Source organism: Artemia sp. Qi Xiang Cuo, chromosome 11, assembly GCF_049724085.1.
Source record: "Artemia sp. Qi Xiang Cuo chromosome 11, ASM4972408v1, whole genome shotgun sequence".
In the NCBI taxonomy this organism is placed as follows: Eukaryota; Metazoa; Arthropoda; class Branchiopoda; order Anostraca; family Artemiidae; genus Artemia; species Artemia sp. Qi Xiang Cuo.
In genome coordinates this window covers 55982122-56007360 of record NC_142804.1, presented here as the reverse complement: position 1 = coordinate 56007360, position 25239 = coordinate 55982122, and the positions used below count along the sequence as shown (strand labels likewise).

General features: G+C 35.2%; 1 protein-coding gene across 3 annotated transcripts; it reads right to left on the bottom strand.

Moving 5' to 3' along the window:
• Positions 1-3577: 3577 nt before the first annotated feature.
• Positions 3578-23486, bottom strand: LOC148947155 (uncharacterized). 3 transcript variants are annotated; one of them, XM_089097292.1, is made up of 3 exons: positions 23412-23486; positions 9654-9707; positions 3578-3760 (listed from the first exon to the last, which is right to left on the bottom strand). In XM_089097292.1, exons 1-3 carry the CDS (start codon positions 23469-23471, stop codon positions 3680-3682), a joined length of 195 nt encoding a protein of 64 aa, XP_088953418.1. In that variant the 5' UTR covers positions 23472-23486; the 3' UTR covers positions 3578-3679. The 3 variants fall into 3 exon arrangements, with proteins under 3 accessions (XP_088953418.1, XP_088953416.1, XP_088953417.1); XM_089097290.1 differs by lacking the exon at positions 23412-23486 and adding an exon at positions 12478-12561; XM_089097291.1 differs by lacking the exon at positions 23412-23486 and adding an exon at positions 12490-12559.
• Positions 23487-25239: the final 1753 nt, after the last annotated feature.

Here is a 25239-nt window from a genome sequence, read left to right as displayed (position 1 = left end):
TTCGTTTTGGCATGATTAGCCAGAATGGTCTCATAAATTATTGGCTGCAAACTAGGGCCCTATCTTACTAACTTGACGTAAAAACCAGCTAAGTCTAAGCAGTATAGTCCTCATACACTGCCAACTTTTTTTCAGGCAGAAATCACTTAAGTTGTGTGAAGCAACGTCCTTATTTAAAGCTAATTACCCCAAAAACACGAATTTGCGGTTGCATTGACGTTTCTCCGTGGCAAGCTGCAACAAAACCTGATCAGTAGCGTTTTTAGACCTCATAATCCGGGGGGGGGGTACCATAGGAGTGTAAAAATACAAGATAAAAGGAATTTAATGTAATGAAACTGGGGGAAGGGGCAGACGCCCCCCTTCCAGGCCTAGAACCACCACTGCTGATCAGTTCATTTTTTAAATGCATCTTATTGTGAAGGAGAGTAAAAAACGCTTGGCCGATTATTATCGAGTTCTGTAAGTAAGAGCTGTATTTCTAGTGACTAAAGTGGTTTGTGTTTTTGCATTGTCCATTTTCAGTACAAAATTTTCATCTTTGTTCTTTTGATTGTTTTATTTTTGATCTCTTGTATGTGAAGGTCTTTCTTGATTGTTCAAAAGCTTTGCTTGTATTATTTATTAAGTTTATAAGAATTAAAAGGCTTCTTTCTATATAACTTCGAATACTTTTGTCAGGAATTAGTACAACAGGAAGAAATACGTAATAACTATACATATCCGTAGTTAAAATAGTAAAGACAGAAAAAATCGAAAGAGTTCGAAGAGTAGGTTTCTAAAGGAATATTTTATCGTTATCAGAAAATACTCAACTCTAAAAATTGATTGTCCTCTAACTTGTACGTTTACAAAAGAATATTCTTTAAATTCTGTGATTTGGCAACTTGTCCTTACACTCATGATATTTAATTACTAAACATGTTTTAATTGAACAATACTAAGCACATAATCAATGATTAGAAATCACGTGTTGAAAGCGTGTTTTAAAAGGGCGCTCTACCAAGGCCATACCTCCCCCCCCGCTTCTGAAATTTTGTCCGACTCGTAAAAACGTAACAAAAATGCATATAAACAAATTTCTGATATATTTTTAAAGTTTTTACGTAGCCCTTTCCCCCTGAACAAAAATCCTGGCTATGACCCTGGGCTCTACTACATGTTTTAAAACTTCTAAGAGTGGTCAATCGACAAGAATGATAGCCTTTTATGTTTTAACTTGAATAAACCATCATATTAGAGGTATATTTTTCTTTTGTCAATTTAAGACAGTTTTTTCCTGTCAATTTTGAGATACGTGCATTTGCGTATTGACCTACAAAAAAAAAGAAAAAAAATGACTACAAAGAAAGAAGTTCTTTACAAATTGGTTTGAGCTCACGTGGTTGTAAGGAAAATGATGACACATATATTTAGAACAAGGGAAAGTAGTTTTGGGCAGTCTACTAGAGTACATACGATGACATAAAGGGGTCTTCCCTTAGATGTCAATAAGATTTCAGTGTATATAATCTATGCGTATAAAATGGCTCTAAGGCAATTGGCTTAAAAACCCCTTTTTTGGCAGTCTATAGCAGTAAACAAGTCTTCCCTTTAGCTGTTAATAAGGCTTTTAATGTACATAGACTATTTACGCACAAGTTGGCCTTATAGTAAATTAATTGGCTGATATACAGGAGGTAAATTGACTTTAAAATAAATTTTTTTATGGATCTTCAAAAAGAGGAAGTCAGTCAGGAATTTTCACTATCGCTAATATAGGTCTGTATAAATTGGCTCTAACGCGCAGCTTCTGGCAGTCTTAGGAGGTGGCATACAGGAGTGTTCCCTTTAGCCGTGAATAAGATTTTCAGAACTTTAAAATATGCACGCGCAGATTGGCTCCAAGGCAGTTGAATTGGCTTTGTAGCTGAATTATCAGCAATTTCCGGCAGCGTCAGAGTCGTCACTTTTGGTGATAATGATATTTCAATTCATCGAAAGCCTGGGCAAATTTCTCATCAGCAGGCTAGCTCAGATTAAGCAAATTCGGTTCAAAGCACGATTTTTGGAAGTCTGTGGTAGTACGGGAGAGGGCATACAGGAGTCGACAATATTTTCAGTGTTTGTAAAATCTGTACATACAAATCGACTATAAAGGAAACTCTTTTACTAATCTATAACAGGCAAAATTAACTCCAACGTACCATTCTTGAAAGCATATAATACCGGAGATTTCACTGTAACTGTCGACAAACGATCTAGATTTACAAAAAGCTTGTACAAATTCGCTCGAAAGTAGGCTGATTTATAGCCCTTTCAAACGCATGGGGAAACGCTCAAGAACCGAATGAGAAAACTGAGCGGCTTTTCTCATTGTGCCGATCAGTTTTTGGGCTGGGAATGTTTTCTAGTTTCCCTATGGTACTGATCAGATTTTTTTGTTTCGTCGAGTAAAAATCATCAAGCATTTCTGAAAGTGGAAACCATGTGAATTGTTAAGTACGCGAAATTTCGAGATTTGGTGGTTGCTTAGAAATTGCTCAGTTTTTGCACGATACGAGTCATGCTCTATATTAAGCGAACAAGAGAAAGGAGGATACCTGGCAAGAAAGTACATGTTATCTGTGCTTTTCCGAAAAATCCTGCACCTATCATTTGAATACTTTTCCCTTCGTATCGATCGGTTTTTCCATCAATTTCCCTATGCATATTAATGGAATGGTAGTATATAAATTATTTTCGATTTGGAAATTTGTTTAATAAAATTATTTACTAATACATGGAGAAAGTTTTAAGCGAAATAAAAATGGAAAATAAATATAATCAAAATACTAAGAAAAAAGATTTAGAGATTGGAACGGAATACATGATTAAAGGAATGAAATGTGTTACAACTAAAGATGGAAAAAAATCGTTATCATTATTGATTTTAAAGGTGAAATGGTTGTTCTATTTACTAGGCATTAGAATGGGTAAATTGGCTCTAGGGCCCAATTTTTTGCAGTCTACAAAAGTATAAAAGGTGGTATACAGGAATCTTTTCTTTGGCTGTCGATAAAACTTTCAGTATAGATACGTACGTCCGTACGAACAAATTACGTCTAAGACGGGTAAATTGGCTCTAGAGCCCAATTTTTGGCAGCCTACAGAAGTATAAGAGATGGTATACAGGAATCTTTTCTTTGGTTGTCGAGAAAACTGTCAGTATAGATACGTACGTCCGTACGAACAAATTAGGTCTAAGACAGGTATACAGGCGGTATACAGGACTATTTTCTTTGGCTGTCGAGAAGACTTTCAGTATAGATACGTACGTCCTTACGAATAAATTTGGTCTAAGACACGTAAATCGGCTCTAGAGCCCAATTTTTGGCGGCCTACAGAAGTATAAGAGGTGGTATACAGGAATCTTTTCTTTGGCTGTGTCGAGAAGACTTTCAGTATAGATACGTACGTCCGTTCGAACAAATTAGGTCTAAGAAAGGTAAATTGGCTTTGAAACACAATTTTAGGCATTCGGCAATTTCCTGTAGTATATGAGTCACCTTTTGCTGTAGATAAAATTTTCAGTGTATATAAAGTGTGTGAATATAAACTGGCTATAAAATAGCTACTCTTTAGTTAACTGACGTTCAAAATAAAGATACAAAACAGGGATATTGGCAGCTTACAAAATTAACCCTATAAATAAATAATTCTATTCCTTTTCTTTTTTGTAGGATTCCATAAAGTTTGTAATCTTCTTCCACATTGCTCTCGGATCATCCACTTTCGGGATCTAGAAGAGAAATATACATATGTAATTTAGAAGAGAAATATACATATGTAATTTAGAAGAGAAATATACATATGTAATTTAGAAGAGAAATATACATATGTAATTTACAAATTTCAAAAGGATCCAGTTAGTAAAAAGCCAAAAGACATTTAGTTTTTTTGATAAAAATATTAAGAATAAATAATTCAATAGAAACTAACTATCAGAATTGGTTCATGGTCAAACACAGTGGTTTCCAAAGGTAAAACATGCCATTAGGGAGTAATTTATTCCCCGAGATAGGCTTACATTAAAAAAAATGCAAAGATAATTGGACGATTCAGAAAATGTATGGATTGTGGGAGAAACTGTCAAATCTTGAAATTGTTCTTTTTTGATGGGTAAGGTCGAAATTCCTTTATTCCTTTAAATGTGTACGTGGAGAAATCTGTGGAAGGTAAACAGGAAGATTATGCAAAAGCACAGGATGGCTGGCCCCCTTCCCCTCATTGCACATCCTGGCTGAACGGCCATGAAACAGAGATCAGCACCGCTGTTTTGAACTACAGGGTCTAGTGCTGCATCCTTTACCTTAAGCTCGAAATAAATATCAGATCGAAATATGCCTCGATCGGATACATACAAGTGCCATCTATTCTTAGGCAGCACACTATGCCATCTATTCCGGTATTCTACCAGCACAGTGATTCAAATTTATGTGATATTTGTCATAGCAATTGAGACGAAAAGCTATTAATACGGGTAAAATTTTTCAAGACGGTAAAAAAAAGCTGTTTAATATAAAAAATAATAATATAAATCTGAATGTCTCGGCTTCACATCTGGAAGCCTTTATCAATGGTGAAAAAAATACAAGCAAAAAATTTAGTTTAGACAACTCACGGAAACACAAAGAATACGCAAAAACGCTTTACACTTATTTTTTTGTATAGCGTATTTGCGTTTCCTTAGATTTTTGATGTTTTATTTTAGCTAGTTTTTTTTTCTGTTTATATTTTTCCCGTTGATAAAGGCTTCCGGATGTCAAGCCGTAATATTCGAATTTTTATTATTACTTTTTGTGCTAGAAAGTTTTTTATTTAGTCTTCACTCTATTAAAATATTTTACCGTTAGTGGATTTTTGTTTCAATTATGAATGGAAAGGCCGCGTCGTCTAAGCAATTATTTATATTAGTCACAGTGGTACGCACTCTTTTAGAAGCAACTGACGCAGATACCACACTTTTACATACACACGGAGATAGATAACCTATTACACACTCAGTTGCAAAATTACAAACAGTTGTAAGAACAATAAGAAGAGACCGGATATATATATATATATATATATATATATATATATATATATATATATATATATATATATATATATATATATAGCCCAGAAAGTGTGTGAAAAAAGGGCCTAACCGGGAAAACTAATTGCAAGAGAAAAGATTCTTTGACTACCCGACTCAAAAAAATTCGCTGATTCCAAATATGCAAAGTTGGCTCATCCATCTGTTTCACAAATATGTTTTTTTTTTAGGTTGAGGTTGATTTTGAGGGGGTGAATTTCGTGTTTCATATATAGGCGTGCAACAACAACATTGATGTCTAAAGTGTAAAAAGTCACGGTGATTATGAAAATCACCTTTATTTGAACGTAAAATTAAAAATGTCATTTAAATATTCCATTAGTGTCATAGATTTGAGTATATGAGTAAAAATTTCCAATGCCATAGATACGAGAAATCGAATCACACCCAAGGAAGGCATGGGCATACAGGATTGTGCTACATATACGAGATCCAAGTTTGAGTTTCGTTGCATTTATATCCCAAATTCTATTCTTTGAGATTCCAGCTCGAGGCTCAGAGTACAATCAGATCGCTTGGCTACCTGTCTGTGCGTAATAACACATGAGTAAAGCAGATCTTTGTCGTTTTCAACCAGGGCAGTAAGCATAAAAGAAGCAGATCGAACTGCAGTTAGAACGATGAGAAGATCAGCGTCATCTGCCTGGTATACCTGACACCCAGCTTTGGTCAGGTACTCACTGATCATGACTATGATTGCCTTTTTATTCTTGAAGTTGCTTAGGAACACTTCTTTCTTTGTAGAACAGACCATATTCCTGTCAAAATTGATTTGCGGATACGATCGTGACCCTTTCCGTCTCAAATGGGCGATGTCTTTGATTGAAGGTGCTTGGTTGTATCCGTCGAAAACCACCGACGTCCTTTGCAACCCGTATTTCCGTGCAACGTACTTTTGGCAACGTACTTCAGTTTTTGGCTGCTGCTCTGCAACTAAACGCCACATCGCATCGGTGAGGGTAAGCTGATCGGCTAATTGTGGAAGTCCGTTTGCTTCAAAAGGTGACGGAGGCTGCGAGCACAATTCATACTCAAAGTATGACTCCAAATTATTATCGCTATTTCCAGCAGTTGTCACCAGGCGCTGAAACATCAATACTGGATCAACGGCAACTGACTGTCCATTAATAACTGGTACACCTTTATTGTCAAGCGTTATGGCCACCAACTTTTCTTGAATTTCTACGTGTTGACGTTTTCCCCTGTCATGCTATCCATAATTTCTTGTCTGATGGATCTAGCTGTGTCGACGCTGACTTTCTCATCAGCCGTAACTCCAAAAGTAATGTTTCGCAAGATCGGGTCTTCTGCGAAAGGGGTAATCTCAGCAAGAAAGCAAACAAACTTTCTAGTGTCATGGTTATCGTGTTCAATCCTCTACTCTATAAATTCATTATGATGTTGGCCTGTCTCGTATTGGACTTCAGCAAGACTTTGCTTCGACAAATCAATTGCACTACAAGTTGGAGCTGAAAGTAACCAAGTTAGCCTCTGCAAATCATTCATGTCACTTCCCCTTGGAAGACCATCGTAAGTTTTCTGCAAGCGCATAAGGACCTGCTCAATGACCAAATCTGACGACAGACCCGCCCAAAATGTCGGATCTGCGGATATCATATCTTCCCTTCTGAAAACTATCAAATACGTCGGGGATAGTAGTTTCCAGCTGCCAATAAACATATAATTTTTATGTTTATCACGGTGATAATAAACATAATTTTTAGTTTTACATTAAAATAAAGATGATTTTCATAATCACAATGATACCCAATACCTAGAAATAAATTTTGTTGTTGTACGCCTTTATATGGAAAAACGACTGGGTGATAGTTGTCATTCTACATTTTAAGACCGGTTTCTTACAAATTAAGCGTGGTTTAACAGTAATGGAATATTTAAATGAAAGTTTTAATTTGGCGTTCAAATAAAGATGATTTTCGTAATCACCGTGATCTAGTACCCTATTCTAGGCATTAATTTTGTTGCTGTACCTCTTTATATGTAAAAACGAATTCACCTCCTCAAAATCAAACCTCAACCTCAAAAACCTAATTTTTAGTTTTTACGTTCATATAAAGGTGATTTTTATAATCAATTTAATCTAATACCCTATTCTAGACATAAATTTTGTTATAGTACCCTTAATTCACTTAATTCACATAGTAACCTTATTCACTAGGTTTTTGTAAATCGGAACTTGCAGGATCGACACATCTTAATATATAGTGCCATTATTAAATTTTGAAAGCATTATTAGAATTACTAGATATTGAAAGACCACATAGGAAGTGTAAATAAAACCAGTTATTTTATATCGAAAGAATTCAGGGTGAAGAATTGAGAGGGACGCCTAAGAATTCTTGGATTTGAAATTACTCCAACTACTAAGAACTCATTGCAGCATCAAGCCGCCTTAGGTCAACACAGCTACGCACACTTCTTCGTCACACCAATTTATTCAAATTTTCACTCTTTACCTCCTCCTATGAAATACAAATTTCCTTAGATCCACTCTTATCACTTCTACTCACCCCATTCAGGGAAGACCCGCTTTATCTTCCTATTTTCCCATTTTTTTTTTAACTCTTAAAAAAATACCATGGGCCTTGGCTATTCTCCTTTCTACATCATACATCATCATCATCACTTGGTGGATTGGGGAAGCCCATTCCCCACATTGAGGAACAACTTGAATATTCTCTTTAAAAAAGTATAGAATAACGTAAAAACCTAAAACCAAGCCTAAAACTTTGTATGAATGGGATGCTTTTATGAAAAAGTAAGCTTTTATGAATGGATCTGAATAAATTTATAAACGACAAGCAGGTATACAAAAAGTTCCAAAACGGCCAGTAGCAGAACTCGACACAATTCCAAAAGCTGCCAACAAATTTTGGGATAGTGGAAGTACTAGCATTTTCTGACAAAATCTGCCGACAGATTTCACTAGACCATGAAAACTGCAAATAACATGGCTACTGTGCTATCCCATTTTTTGGACTCCGAACGACAAGCCTTCATAAATTTGAGAGAAAATTCTGCCACCAAGAAAAACAAAATTTTCAACTCACATCCAAAACAGAAACAGACTGAATATTCACGTACACGAAGACCTTTTTTGCGTTGGACAAGGTGAAACCCAGATGCCTTGCTGAAGTGACATTTGACGCCTGTTAGAACCCAGCTTCAAACTGCTACACAAAGCACATACCGTGAATGCTTAGAAGCGAAATTTTCAACTCAGATCCCAAACAGAAGCGAACCGAATGTTCGCCATAACAAGGTACTTTTTTCGTTAGCATGAAATCCGGCTGCCAAAGCGAAACTTGACGCCTATCAAAACCTAGCTCAAAACTGATACATAAAGAACATATATACTTGAAATAAAACATTTCTTAAAAAGTTCCAACACTTCTATGTTCTTAAAAAAGAAAGTAGATATTTAAAAAAGATTTTCCATTCTTAACTGTAACCAAATTGAACCGGAAGATTCACCACAAGAAGAACTTTTTTCACTGGACGACGTGAAAGTCATGAAACCCAGCTGCCGCACTGAAGCGACGTAAAAACCTATCAAAATTTAGATTGAAACTACTAAACGAAACACTTACCCTAGATACTTCGAAACACAATGTTCATTTCGTTCCGGAAACGGAAGAAACCGAATATTCATCACAAGAAGACCTTTTTTAATGGACAATGAGAAATCCGTCTACCGAAGCGAAATTTTACTCGTGTTAGAACCGAGCTTAAAAATAATACACAAAGCATACATTACAGATACTTAAAACGAAACTCTCGATTCGTATACCAAACAGAAGCGATCCGAATATTCGCCACAAAGAATTTTTTCATTGGACGACCTAAAATCCGGCTGTCAAAGCAACATTTTAATTCCGTCAGAACTTATCTTAGAAGTGCCACACAAAGCAGACATCATAGATTATTATGAGCGAACTCACCAGACCGAGTCTGGACTCAGACCACAAAGGCTTATTTCGTCCCTCATACCATATATACTTAAATTTGAAATTTCCAACTCGCATCCGAAACAGATTTTTCGCCTCATGACATTCGCCACAAGATCTTTTTTCATTGAACGACGAGAAATCCGGCTGCCAAATTAAATTTGAGTCGTGTCAGATCCAGCTTAAAAGCATTACACGAATCAAAAACCAGAGATACTTCTCTCCTTCAGCTGCTCAACAATAAAACAATATATATCTCTTATTCATTCCAATTTGCTGGAAAAACATATTAATTAATTTTCTTAATTACATTGCAGTAGATTAAATTTACCACTCCACCCATTTTCGCGTAAGGACAGCACAAAATAAGGCTTGGTTTTTTATTTAAGTAAAAATGTTCAGAGGTTGTGCGGGAACCAAATATTTTTCCTTAGAGGCTAAAGAATGAATTCTGTCCCGTACTGATAACAATCAAAAAGCGGTCACCCCATTGGAAGATTTCTTTAAGGGGAAAAAAAACAACAACAACAAAACAACTATTAAAAGTAAAAATAAATGAAACATACCTCGTAATTCTGTGCTAGATAGATCCCCCCATAGACACCGACAATAAAAGCCAACTGAAAAAAAAGAGAATAACACTAATTTATCAAAACACAAATAAAACAACAGTAGCTATTAATAAATGAAGGAATAAGTAAATGACATTTACATAAAAATGGAGAGGTGGTTGAAAAATATTAACAAAGAGGAAAATTTATGATAAATCATAAAAACTACAATAATGTCGGATTATAATTCATAATTACAACCAGAGACAGTTTAAGTGGGCCGCAATAGCCACAAGGCCCCCCCCCCAAAAAAAAAACTTGAAAGAGCCGTTTTGCACATGAAATGAAGCATTTTAATGCCAAAGCATATTTCCAACCCTTCCCCCACGATATTTTTGTTACACCCCTAACCACGCAAAGAAGATTATTTTAACTTTTTTTGGGGGAGGGGGACAATTTCTCCTTAACCTACTGACTCGACTTATTAGCCTTTATTTTTCATGATGAATAATATTCCAATAGGTTGCGTGACGAGAAATAACAGTAAGTGGTAACTAGAATATCAATTTACATTTCATATATTAAACTCCGTCTGAACTTCCCCCCCAAAAATACTTCGACTGAAGTGAAGTAATCTTTAAAATACGCTCTTATTTTTTTCGAGGAAAGAATCCTCTATTGTTTCTATTGCACTCGCTTAGTGATACTAAAACTACTTCATTATCTTATAGAAAGCCTCCTCTCGATAGACATCAATTCAAGAAGTCGCACTACTCTAAGACTTGATAAGCTTTATGTTTTAGGGGGTAAAATCTGTCAGTACGCTGTCACTTACTCTTGGGAATCAAAGAAAACCGAACTGATTATTTGGCCGATTTCCGGAATAACTAAAATTGGTATAACTAGTGCGTTGTTAAACACCAAAATACCATTTGATGTTGTTAAACACCGTTTTTAAACACCAAAAAGACCGGTTTATGTAGTTCCACAAACTTGATGTCTTTAAAAGATCTCTGAGCTAGTGGGTACACTGTCAATAAACTTCAATAAGAGGCGAATCCCCTCCCCTAAGAATTTTTTTGCAATAATTGATTTCAGCGCACCCCCAGAAAATCCCTTAATACCCCCTCCTGCCCTCTTCCATAAATGTCAGACAGTCTGCACTTTTGGTACCCTTTGCTATTTCTCAGCTTAAGACATTAACCGATTCTCATCAATAAAACTTAATATTAAAATGCATTTTAAGTCAAAGACATTTGGCATTTCAAATAAGAAATATCAGAGCAGATTAAAAAAAAATCTTAGAGATTTCTAAATTTTTTTTTAAAGTTTGGAATAATGGTTCTGTTACTACGGCGAGCATGTTATAAAAGGCTAGGGTGGACTGAAAATATCCCATGCAGAGGGATACCCGTTGTGTGGTTTTTCTGCCTAGTGTCAAAGGCAGTTAAGCTTTTTAGAGGATGCTAAAATGTTCATTTTTTATATTAGTTACAATTTATTTAACATATCTAAATATATTATCCTACTCTTATTTTATTAATTTTTTTTTAAGTTATCAAATTCTTAACAGTTAACTTAAGTTTCAACCATCGATTAGAAATTAGATTCAAGATAATTTAGATTTTTTTCAAGATATTTTCTTTTTCTATATGTCAAAGTTTCGACAAGTTTACAAATGCCTCCTACAACAGGGCGAAGTGCATTAAAAACCACAAAAGGAAAATTAATCTAATAAGACTTTAACTTAAAAAATCTAAATAAGAACTTAAAATCTATCAAATCTAATAAAAATTTAAAGTGAAAATTAAAAACTTAATTTGGTTCTATTTTGATTTCTATAAGCATATCTCCAAGATTCAGACAAGGTTCCATTTATCCATCAATAAAAAATTTCATTCAAGATTATTTTGATTTTATTTATAACTGCAGCTAAACTTAATAAACAAAAGAAGTCTCGCTTTAGGCTTCCCCACAATATTTTTTATTTTGCTGCACTAAAACATTTCAATGGGCTTACAAATTCCACCTACAGCAAGGTAAAGTGCATCAAAACCACTAATTAGTCTAATAAGAGTTTATATTTTAAGAATTTAGATAAAATATACCATTTCAGTTTAATTAAATCCAATAAATCTGATATTTATTTAAAGTACATTAAACTTCTGAAAGGGAAAATTTAAAGTTTAATTTAATCTGGTGTTATTTTTATTTTATTTTCTAAGAGTATGTTATCAAAAGCCATAAAAGTTATATCCATGATGAAGGTAAGGACGAATTGAAATAAAACAATAAATATTTATATTCGAAGTCTTTGCAGCAGCCAAGGTAAGACCTAAAATTTAATAAATGATTTAAACGCTGTTTCGCCAAAAGCTATTAAGAATGGCCTCTAGGCTCCAAACATCAGCGCTACTATTATCAGTAATTCAGCTCCTTAACCATATATCCTTCAATATTTCATTTTGGAGCTAATTAGCATACGTAATCCAGAGTAATAAGATGGCCAACTTTAAATTATTTCATTAACATTGAACAGGGTGCTTAATTCAATAAACATTGAATCATATTATATATATATATATATATATATATATATATATATATATATATATATATATATATATATATATATATATATATATATATATATATATATATATATATATATATATATATATATATATATATATATATATATATATATATATATATATATATATATATATATATATATATCATTTATAATTTCAGTTAGACTTGATTAATAAAAGAAATTTGGATTAAAATTTCCCCAAGATATTGTCTTTTTCTATACTAAAAATTTCAACGAGCTTACAATGCCACCTACAACAAGGTGAAGTGCAATAAAAACCACTAAGAAAAAATTGTAAACAGCAATCCAAATTGACATCACTACCAATTACTCAATTCCATCCTTGCCAGAACTACTGAGTTCTCCTAAGAAAACGATTTAGATATCGAAGATCTGCTCCAGGCACTAATTTTAGGATTGAAATTCTCTTGCATCATATTGCCAAGTTCTTAAGTCCTTTGTTGTCTAATTAATGACTAAGTAGCCTACTTAAAGAAAAATAGCGACAGTTGATCTATTTTTGCATTGTTTTGATAATTATATTTAACCTGTAAAAAAAAGTGACAAATGAAGATTTTATTAGTTCTATGATATCTCATTCTAGGTCCGTCGGTTGTACTTTTATCATTATTGAGCTTTTCCGATTGAGTTTGAAATGTAGCATTTTTTGATTAAATCATCAAAAACTCACAAATAATAATTTATTGTTTGCCTACTATACCAAATTGCTTTGAAATAGCCGAGCTAAAAAGAAAGAAGAGAAATAAAACATCAAAGATACAAATAAAAAACAAAACAAAAAGACAATCATGCAAAACTGTTAAAACTAACAGTAAAAAGAAAGACGCTAACACAAAGATAATCAAAATAGCATAAATTGCGATTGTGCATTAAATCTGAGCCTTATTTCACCGCGGGTTGAACCGAGCTCTGCATCATACATTTTCAAAACCTTGGGTTTAACCCGAATCTGCTATAAACCGTTTTCAGCCACCATGTTAACTTTGGTTTTCAACCAAGATGTGTTGAATCTGAAACCTGCAACAACTCCAAGCTGGGGTTCACTAATTCTTTGTGTTCAATTTCAAAAACGAACCACAAAGTTTAATTCACAGTTGACGAGATTTGTTCATATATAGAACATAAAATGAAAAAAGTATTATATATGTAATATATATATATATATATATATATATATATATATATATATATATATATATATATATATATATATATATATATATATATATATATATATATATATATATATATATATATATATATATATATAATATATTAGTCAACTGTGGTGATCTTCCCACAGGGAGGCAAGATCGAAAAAAAAACTTTTTAAAGAAAAAGTATTAAATTATATCCAAGCATTTTGGAATTTGCATAGTTTGGGTCCTTTTTCTTGGGGAGGGGGAAGATTTTTTGTTCGTTTTGTAAAGTTCCTTTTTGAACAACCCCCCCCCCCTAAAAAAAAAAACAACAACAAAAAACACCCCCCAAGAAAAATCTTGGACGCGCCTCATAGTAACCAAAAGTTTAAAAATATATTAAAAAAAAACAAAAAAAACAAACTGGCTAGTTGATAAAAATTGCCATTTATAGCTGATTTAGGAATAGGAATGATAAATTTTCACTTGTCTTAACAGTAAAATGTTATTATGAAAACAAAATTTAATTTTTTTTTAAAGAGCCAGAAACCCCACAAAATGGCATCAGTTTTACTGAGATGTCATTTTGAGGGGTTTCTGACTCTTTTTAAAATTACTGTAAATTTGTTTTAAAAATAAATTTTTACTATTAAGACTAAGGAAAATAATAGCCGCATTCATAAATCAAATACAAATAAGAATTTTTCTCACCAGACAGTTTTTTAAAAACATGTTTTTAAGCTTTTGGTTAAATTTTTTACCTTTTGGCGCCCATTTAGGGTTCAAAATGTATTTTCCCTCAGAAACAATTATTGAATTATGAAAGAGCATAAAAAAGGTGGCATCAAGTGATGTGTTCACTTTCATCCTAGCTAAATACTGTTGAAAACTAAATATTTACTGACCTAACCATGCACTAATACAGTGGTACATTTCAAACTCCTGGGAAGAGTGGTTAAGTTCATGGGAGCCCATAAGGGAGGGGGGGAGACGCCACCCCGTCCTGGAAGAATGATGCTGCCTTATATTTTATATTTCTGTTTTGAGATTTCTATTATACAACTAGACCCTGGCACCATGCCAATAAGGGAAGATTGGCAGCAGCAGGAAAAAAATACCAGCAGCACACCACTGCCACAATCATTGTTGACTGCATCATTTTGGTTTGATCAGTCTTTCTCAAATCCCATCTCAAATCACCATTTATGATCAATCTTTTATGTAGTACAGCTGTAACCTGGATTACAAACAGGAAATAGCCTATGACTTTTTCTTAGTTAGAAAAGTAAGAGACAATCCTCAGAATGACACCACACCCCAGATAAGCAACTTTCCAAAAGATGCTTGTATTATTTTAACTTATAGTTACTATGTGCCGTGGTTTGTTCTTTACTAGGTTTCAGCTATATCCAATGAAACTTACAGCCCCCATTTATAACGAACTATATCAAACCATTATGTATTTCTTATATTATCTTGTCAAAAGATAAAGTTTTTATTATTGCTATTCTTTTTTTCTCAGTATTCTGATGCAGGGTATGTATAGACACTTTATCAAAAATACTCAAAGTTTTTACTTTTTCGACAAAAGTTTGTCACCATCTTCTTTTGCATACCTTGATTTAATTCTAGTCTATATTTGTTTGCTCTACTTTAAATCTTTGTAAAAGTTTTTTAACACATTAGGGTTCACTAGTTGTCTAAAATGAATGACCCAATCCTTTGTTGAGCTGAACAACCTGATAATAAACAAATAAAACAAAAAGTTGTCCTATAGGAGTAATGAAACAGTTGTACATTTTGAAGGGTTCAGGGCCCCCTATAAATTAATGCAATGCCCAAGAAAGTGCCCTGTTGTGAGGAATCACCTGTCTCATAACCCCTGCTAACCCATACTGATAACCTTTTCAGAATACCAAGCTGTACAGAACTGAACAGATCAATTATTTCAAATTGACTCCTAATGTTGTTCTAAAAATAAGCTGGAATAAAAAGCTTCTACCCTGAAGTCATGGGTGCCCATAACAGGGGAGGGGGGCAGGATTTGAAAACATCCTAACTCCATCCCCATCCCTACCTGCACAGCCATCCTCTTACCCAATGCTTTCAGTAAGCCCTGTTGGTTGTACCTGATCAAGTACAACCACACCCCAGCGCCACCAAGAAAACAAAATGCTTCAAGGAAGAAAGGACGGCAGAACAAAAGTGCTCACTGATACATCAGTGAAAGTCAAGATTGAAGCTGCCTTTGCTACAAGGAAGACAAAGGAAAAATTGAATCAACAAAAGCAAGAAAAACAAAGAAGCAGGCTGTGAAGAGATTTGGTGAGCAGACAACACTGAGGGTGAAAATGAAACTAAAAAGGCTCAAACAGTAAATGTTGATGATAACTGAGACAGTTCTCTTGGGAAAGATAGTGAAAAGGAATGTGAACTTAGTTTTTATTTGGATTGCAGTTAGAAACTTTGTATAATTCATCTATGACGGCCATTAGGTAGAAGGTAAAAACTATTGCAGATGTCAGTTTGACGACTATGAATGGTAGGAGAGATAGTGCACGAAAGTGGCTGGAATATATCTACTACATAAAAGAGGACTTAGGGTAAAAACCCCAGTACATGGACAATGTGTGATCTTGGACAAATGTTTTGACTAAAATGTAACTTCCCTAAACAAGGACTGCAAGTTCTTAATCTTGGACCTGATGGAGATGTTTGGGATTGGCTGACTAAAATCTTATAGCCAAGCATATTTAAATATGACCACTCTTTTTCACAACACAGGTCAATGATTGAGATACTTCAATTTAAGATCCTTTGTTCAAGATTGAACAGCAGCCTATTTTCCAAGATTAGAGTCAAGCTAAAAATTAGCAACTATAATTGACTTACTGACTTGACTTATGTCCCACCCGTCCTTGAAGGTAGTTTTGGGGCCTCTTCTTTAACCAGTTCATTGATATGCCTCCTGTAGGTGCTTCTGTTGTCGGCCAGGCGGAAGAGTTGTGGCAGGTTGTAGGGTGAGAAATTTTCTTTCTATCTCTTTGGAGGGTGACCTCTGGGGCGAGAACCCTGTACTTGTCCATCGAAGGCTATCTTGAGGGACGAGTGCTAGCCATGCATTGGGTATGTCCAAGCCATTTGAGTTGTTGTAGTTTTATTTTGTCCAGTATTGTGAATTTGACTTTCAGATTATGGAGAAGCTTGGAGTTGGAGATTCTGTTGTGGTAGGTGATACCAGCAATGCGTTGTAGGGATTTGGTTTAAAAGGCAGCTAGGCGACATTGATCGTCTGTTTTAATCGTCCAGGATTCACAGGCATAGATGGCGATTGCAATAATGAGGGAGTAGAAGAGTCTTGTTTTGAGAATTGTTGTTAAGTTCTTATTCCTCCGGAAGGGCATCAGAGCTTTAAAACTAGAGTTTGCAAGTGTCAGGCGTCTCTTTATGTCTTTGAGTTGGTTGTTATCAGAAGTAAGTAAGCTCCCAAGGTTGGTGAAGTCTTCCACCCACTCAATGGTATCTCCACCAAGATGAAGGCTTAGATTTACCTGTGAATTGAGCTTGCGTAAGCAGTGCATGGCTTTTGTTTTTGAGGTGTTGATGGCCATCACGAAGAGGTTGGTAGACAAGTGAACGCTGTTAGCCTGGGATTGTAGATCTTGAAGGGACTCGGCTATTAGGTCTATATCATCAGCATATGCTAGTTTGTCTATCACCACTCCTCCAACAAGGGCACCGGGCGGGTTATCTGTGAGTGAAAGGGCTGCAGATAGGAAGAGACTGAACAGCTTCAGTGATAGTAGGCAACCTTGAAGCACTCCAGTAGAGGTTTTGAAGCTCTCAGTAAGTCCTTCTCTAGTCATGATGCAGCTTTTGAACTTCTTATACATGTCTTGGATCAGCAAGATCAGGTTGGATGGGATGCCATAGTGAAGAAGGATGTGCCATAGACCTTCTCTCCATATGAAATCGAAAGCTTGTTTAAAGTCTATGAAAAGGTGGTAGATGCTGCAGCCAAGTTTGCTATACTTTATCTGATCAATCAGATAAATTGTTGATTTATTAGGTTGGAAGCAGGCTTGGTATTCTGGAATGACCATTGAGGAAATGGCTTGTATACGCCCAAGCATGACTCTTGTGAGGATTTTTGCAGCATGGCTGGTAAGACTTATTGGGCAGTAGTTGTTACAGACAGCTTTAAAGCCTTTCTTATGCAGGGGTTTATTGTGGCTTCACACCAGAGTGAGGGGAAATGACGTTTTTCCCAAGCAGCTGTGGCAATTTTGTGGTAAAGGTCAAGGAGTGGTTTGCAGTTTACTTTCAGTAGTTCAGGCTATATTCTACCAGGGCTTATTTTATTGACGTTTTTCCCAAGCAGCTGTGGCAATTTTGTGGTAAAGGTCAAGGAGTGGTTTGCAGTTTACTTTCAGTAGCTCAGGCTAGATTCTACCAGGGCTGGCAGCTTTGTTTGTTCTCAAGTCTCTGATAGCTGCTTTTATTTCAGAGCAAAGAAGGGGAGGACTTGGGTCTGTAGAGGTTACTGGGAAGCTGTCAAGAATTGTTGGGTCTGGGTGTATGGCCATATTCAGTTTATTTTTAAAATGGTTTTTCCATTGAGAGTGGATTCCATCTTTGGATTGTATTTGGTTTCCATGTTTGTTGAGAAGGGAACACGCTTTGATGTCCTTCTTATTGGCCAATTCCTGCACTCTTCTATACATGAAGTGGGGTCTCCTTTCTTGAAGGCCAATTCACATTGATTGCACTTTTCTTTAATAAAAGCGCAATGAGCACGTCTGATGGTTTTCTCTACAGCCTGTTTGAGTTACTTGTATTGGTCCCTACTTTCTTTATCTTGCTTGTTTGTGAGTTGGTGCTTTTTGTTGCAGAGGGAGATGATCTTGTCTGTTATCCATGGTTTCCAATTGGTTTTTTGGGTACCCAGTGTGGAATGAGTGACATCACATATGATATTTGTGCTGCTAGTCACCAGGTTGTCAATATCTTCCTTAGACAGGATAGTTGGAGAGCTTAACATGAGCTCTGAAAATTTTTTTCAAATAGAGTGGTGATGTAGGTTATATGTGTGTTCTTGTCTTTCAGGAGATGTAATCAAAATTTGGGGGTTTTCTTAGACAACTTTGATACTTTTTAAAGTCTTGTTTTGAACCTAGACATGACAAGCAAGTGGTTGCTGTCAAAGTCGCCACCAGCTAGCGTGACTGTGTCTAGGATGGACGTTTTCCATCATCTAGACACAAGGATGTAGTCTATTAAGTTTTTAGTTTTTCCATCTGGTGAGGTCCAGGATGTCTTACAGCAAGGTCTATGCTTGAACAGTGTGTTTGTAATGACTAAATTGCTGTCTCTACAGAGTTTGATAAGGTGTGCATTCTTCTCTTCTGTTCATTTTTCTATATCCAAATTTGCCCATTACATCTTTGTGTCTTGTGTGGTTGTTTCCAACAATGGCATTGAAGTGACCAATGACAAAGATTGTATCCTTTTTAGGGACAGAATCAACTAGACTTTGAAGCTTGAGATGGAAGTTTTCAGACTCTTCATCATCTCTGCTGGAATCTGGAGTGTATACTTGGATGATTGTGAGGTTGGTGGGTGAACCTTTCAGGTGGATCATGATGATCTGTTCCATGAGGGGGGTTATGGTGATCAAGGATTTTCTACATCCTGAGAGTAGAAGGGTGACATCTCCATGTTTCTCTTCACCAGTGACTGGAAGATGGGTTTTGGCTAGACCAATAACGTCCCAGCTGTACCGTTTTATCTCTCTTAGCAGTAGATCTATTTTTCCTTGTTTAGCAAGGGTTCTAGCATTGAGGGTACCTATTGACATAGTTATTTTTGGAGAAACCATGGCCTCCAGGGTTGGAGTTGTCAACATAGATATATTCACACAATTCACAGTCATCAAATTGTCAGCTGCCCTGGACGTGATAGCTCTTAATGCATTATTATTGGTTACCTGGATGCAGTAGCACTGGTTCTCATATTTGATCTCTTATTCATATTCATCATTAAAATTAAAGATTGGGTTTCTTGGCTGGCTTAGGGACAGCAGTAAGCCACTTTCTCTGTCCCTAGCAGGGGCCAACTGTATCTATTACTGATAGTGTGCCCTTTTGGCATACTACAAAACCAGCAATTTAACCCATTGCTGGGGGAAGGTTTGTGACTGACAGGATGGATCCATATGCTGATGGGCCTTGCCCAGTGCACATCAGAGGAGCCATCCTCCTCCTCCATCTGAATTTATGGCCCCCAGACGAGGGTGCGCCAGCTATGTTTCAAGACCCCCAGAGACTGGGTCCCCCCTTGGTCCACGCCTCACTGCCCATGAGGTACCCTGCATTTCTGCAGGGCGTTCCCCTATCTGCCACCAGGGGATGTGCTGAGTGACCTGGGGGAGGCCTCAACTGAGAAGTGTGTACTCAGTAGGTACTCAGAGCAATTATAATTAGGTCTCTACTATTAACTGTCTGTGCCTTTAAATAGTTACCCATGTATATGGGTGAAATATTCAAACTAATGAAATACTTATTAAGAAAATTTAGACAGATTTAGTAGAGATAAATTAATCCAGCTGGTAGGGTATAATTGATATAACTATTGAGGGTAAATTTTTCATTATTCATATTATTGACTTACAAATAAAGTAAACATAGCACTTGATGCCTTTTTTTATGCTCTTTCCAAATATAATAATCATTTTTGTCAGAAATTAATTTTAACCCCCACCCCTATATATACCGATTCAGGGTATATATTTTCACATTAGGGAGTGGGGGGAAAGTTTGAACTTGCCTCTCATTTACATCAGAAATAAAATTTATCTTTATCCCCCTAATGTGCAAATTTATACCCTGATTTGGTACATATAGGGGTGAGGGTAAAATTGATATCTAACAAAAATGATTATTATATTTGGAAAGAGCATAAAAAAGGGCATCGAGTGGCATGTTTACTTTATTTATAAGTCAATAATGTGAATAACAAAAAATTTACCCTAGTGAGATGGTGATTAGGGAGACCTGCAATTGTAGTTTCTTTCCTATTCACTTCTGTCAATGCCTCAAATAGGTCCCTGTCTTGTAATTAGAAACCTCCTAGTATGCTTCTAATTATTACACCTCTAGTGGTTTTATGACAAATAAGGAAACACATTAATTGCCCTTGATGCTAATTCAAAATTTAACAGTTAGGAACTTGAGAAATTTTCAGAACCTGCCATTTCAAGTAATGCAGCTATGTCATGGAAACAAAACCTCAGAATTTATAAACACCTGTCCATGATAAGGACTCAAGAAATATTGATCCTTTGCTATACCAAGGTGTCTTGAAATAGATAGGTCCTTAAATCTCAAGTTCGTACCTGGAATTTAATCTGGTGTCTGTTTGAAAGACAATTACCTAATCAATGGATATGCTACAAGAAATAGTGCTGAATAAAAACTCACCCTAGAAGCACAAGCAATCCTTGGAAACTATTTGTGTGTGCACTTGTTTGTTTAATTTTGAAAATCAAAGCTGGAGCTAATAAAGTTTAAACTTACCTCTCATTTGCATCAGAAATAAACTTTGGTAAATATATACCAAATCATATTATTGACTTACAAATAAAGTGAACATACCACTTGATGCTTTTTTTATGCTCTTTCCAAATATAATAATCATTTTTGTCGGAAATGAATTTTACCACCCCCCCTATATATACCAATTAAGGGTATATATTTACACATTAGGGGGGGGGGGATGCCAAATTTTAGTTATTATGTAAATGAGAGGTAAGTTTAAACTTTACCCCCAACCCCCTAATGTGCAAATATATACCCTGAATTGGTATATAGGAGTGGGTGTAAAATTCATTTCTGACAAATATGATTATTATATTTGGAAAGAGCATAAAAAAAAGCATCCAGTGGTATATTCACTTTATTCGTAAGTCAATAATATGATTTGGTAAAACTTTACCTAAACTTTACCCCTACCCCCCTAATTTGCAATATATACCCTGAATTGTTATATATAGGAGTGGGGGTTAAATTCATTTGCAACAAAAATGATTATTATATTTGGAAAGAGCACAAAAAAGGCATTGAGTGGTATGTTTACTTTATCTGTAAGTCAATAATATGAACTGCAAAATATTTTACTGTGTTAACTAGGATTATTCTGAATATTACAAAGTGAGAATTGTTTTTTTTAACATATTTCCTTATGTATAGCTGGAATCCTAGGCTTACACCTAGATTAACTAAATTTCATTGATTGACAAAAAGTCTGTGTCTTGGAGAGGGTTTTGTGCCTTTGGGTTTATGTGCTTTCATAAACCCAAATTTGGACTGTATTCTGGAAATCCATTCCTGAAAGTTTCATTTGCCTGGCACAACAAATAGGCCTACCTGAGTTAGCAAAAAGTTGTTGAACTGCAATCTTTAAAAACATGAATGTGTTATAAAATTAGTAAAATTATACTTTAGTTACTTTTGGCTATCTTAGAAAGGGGTAGGGTTAGGAAAATGAAACTTTCAGAGATGGATCTACATGCTAAGGTATGCCCTGGGAAGGTACTTTGAAGTACCTACCTCCACTCCTCCACCCTTCTATATAATGGTAAGTTACTGCACATTACTAGTTGTTTTAGCTCCATTTCATCCTATATTACTATCATAATTATAAATACCTGCTTACCTTACACAACTTCAGCTTTTAACCTTGTTCATTAAAATATATTCCAAAATCCTATTTTCATTTAATGATCCATTTAACTTATTTACTATATAGCTGACATTGCTTATCAAACCTGTTTGTGATGTCACAACTTTGCTTATCATAACCCCTTTAACAGTAGCATGCAAGTGCCATTGGGTAGAAGGCAACTCTGTGTTGATAAGCTATTTAAACTTTATTAATTAGGGAAAGGATTTGACAAGAGATAGACCAGTAAAAAAATCCAAATTGTTTTTAGAGGACAAATTATGTTATGAGAAGATGTTTTTTATTTTTATAGGTCCATGCGCTCATGAAGGGAAGAGGTTTTTAAAATCCCCCTTTCCGCCCCAAACTAAAAGTTTTCTGGAATTCTACCTCAGAAACTTTTTGAAATATTTCTAAAGCACTAATTGATAGAGCGCTATAAACATCAGAATTTACTTTAGAAGACAAGCTATGTTATGGGAAGATGTTTTTGAAATCCCCCTCCCCAAAACTCAAAAATGTCTAAGATTCTACTTAAGAAGCTTTTTAAATATTTCTAAAGCACTAATAGACAGAGCGCTGAAAATATCAGAATCAACTTCAGAGGACCAATTTTATTATGGGAAGATGTTTTTCAAATCACCCTGCCCCCCAAACTCAAAATTCTACTTTAGAAGCTTTTTCAAATATTTCTAAAGTGCTTTTTTTTAAAGGATTTTTTACTGGTCTGTCTCTTGTCAAATCCTTTCCCTAATTAATAAAGTTTAAATGGCTTATCAACACAGAGTTGCCTTCTACCCCATGGCACCTGCATGCTACTGTTATAGGGGTTATGATAAGCAAAGTTGTGACATCACAAACAGGTTTGATAAGCAATGTCAGCTATACAGTAAATAAGATAAATGGATTGTTAAATGAAAATAGGATTTCGGAATAGCCTATATTTTAATGAACAAGTTTAAAAGCTGAAGTTGTGTAAGGTAAGCAGTGATTTATAATTATGACAGTAATATAGGATGAAATATGAGCTAAAACAACTAGTAATGTGCAGTAACTAACCATTATATAGAGGGGGGAAGGAGTGGAGGTAGGTACTTCAAAGTACCTTCCCAGGACATACCTTAGCATGCAGGCTAGATCCATCCCTGAAAGTTTCCTTTTCCTAACCCAACCCCTTTCCAAGATAGCCAAAAGTAGAATTTTACCATAAAATCTACTTTATGTTAGATAAAAAAACCTAAGGTTCAAAGAAACGAGGATATATTAATAAAAAGGATGAATGAAAGAAATAATACTGACAATCCTCATGTTACTGGGTTTCAAATTAGTAATTTCGTAGTTGGTAATCGGAACAGCCATCTATAAAAATATTCTGGATTGTCCAATCTTCAGTTTTCTTCCCCAGCAAAAAATTTCAGCCATCATAGTACAGGCAAACTATAGTTTGACCCCAAACAAATTGCAACAGAAATGATTTTTACACCATTTTGTAGAGAGTGAAAAACTGAAAAACATATCCAAAGTTGCACATTCTAGGTCGACGCAATTTTTTTTTTTTTTTTGCGTATCGTGTCAGTTTTCTCACTTTCCTAAAAAAAAAAAAAAAAATAAGTTCCAGTAGTTGTTCGTTTTTCTTGAACTGAATTATTATTCCAATGTAACAAGGCGAGATGAGTGCGAAAATGGAGTCAAATTTGCTGTACGGCATATATATATATATATATATATATATATATATATATATATATATATATATATATATATATATATATATATATATATATATATATATATATATATATATATATATATATATATATATATATATATATATATATATATATATATATATATATATGTATATATATATATATAAATAAGTTTCATAATCATCAATATGAGATTTTTACGCTTCTCGTCGTCGTGAACCCCCCCCCCCCTTGTTTTTGCCAGACCATCTTTCGCTGGATAAATTGTCGGTATTGAAATCTAATAATTAGTTAGCCTGAATCTGATCGTCGCTGGCTCCATCACCTGATAGGTCGGCCTAAAAAGAGTTATTGCAAGATGTTTATTAAAACATGAAAAATATCAAAAAAGGAAGAATCATCTACAAAACTAGTTTTCAGCGTCCATCATTTAAAATCCCTCTTAGAATAAACTATTACTAACACACTGACTAGTCTTCAAAACTTATAATATTATCGAATCAACGTCATGAACATTTGAAAGACAGAATCAAACTCCGACTAGTATTCATAACCTATTCTTTTGATTCAGATATCTAAGGTTCGAGGTTCTCCTCATCGTTGTTGCTTTCGTTTCTTAGAGAGTTAGAATATGCTGTCCCTTTGCATGTTTTATAAGCTGCAGTACAAGCTAAGTAATTTTTAAAGTAGCTACATCTCGTTGAGCTACATTCCAGTTGACAAGAGCACTTTACAATTTTCAGAAGCAGACGAGGGGCTGGTGGGACGTCAGTAGTCAATGGATGTAACAAGTCATCTTTATTTTTCCAACTCCATTCCTTGGCTTTAAGTTCAGAATCAGGATCTCCAATCCATACCTGAATTTGATAGTAAACCCTGTAACTGTGAAATTTAACTGCATCAGAAGTTGATGGTAACTGTTCTGAGTGGAGGAACGTGCTAGCGGTAGTCACCTTCTTTTTTAAAACTTCCCTGTGAAGTCTATTCAGATTTCCCCTTTTGATGAGCCATATATCATGAGCAGAGCGTATTCTCCAGCAACCCTTACTTCCTCCATCGAAGCTGACTTCAGCATGAAAACTGCAGCTAATATACGAAGATCGGCATCTGCCATCAGCTTCTTCAAAGCAAAACCTTTTCCCACACTTTGGATCCGTGAAGTAGAGTCACAACCTAAGATGGGGTGAGCAAACAGAATCAGAGGGCATGTCTCTTGGCCCAGATTCTCTTTCAATTTGTAAATATCCCATATTCGGCAGCTTTGTTTGACTTTCGCTCAGGTGCAAAGAATAGTTTCTTGCTTGATAGGTCGTCATGATAACACAATAGAGCCAAAAGATCAGTATCAACTCCAATGACGGCAATATCTTAATACCGGGAAGAATCAACAGCAGCTTGCACAATTGGGACATCTGCAT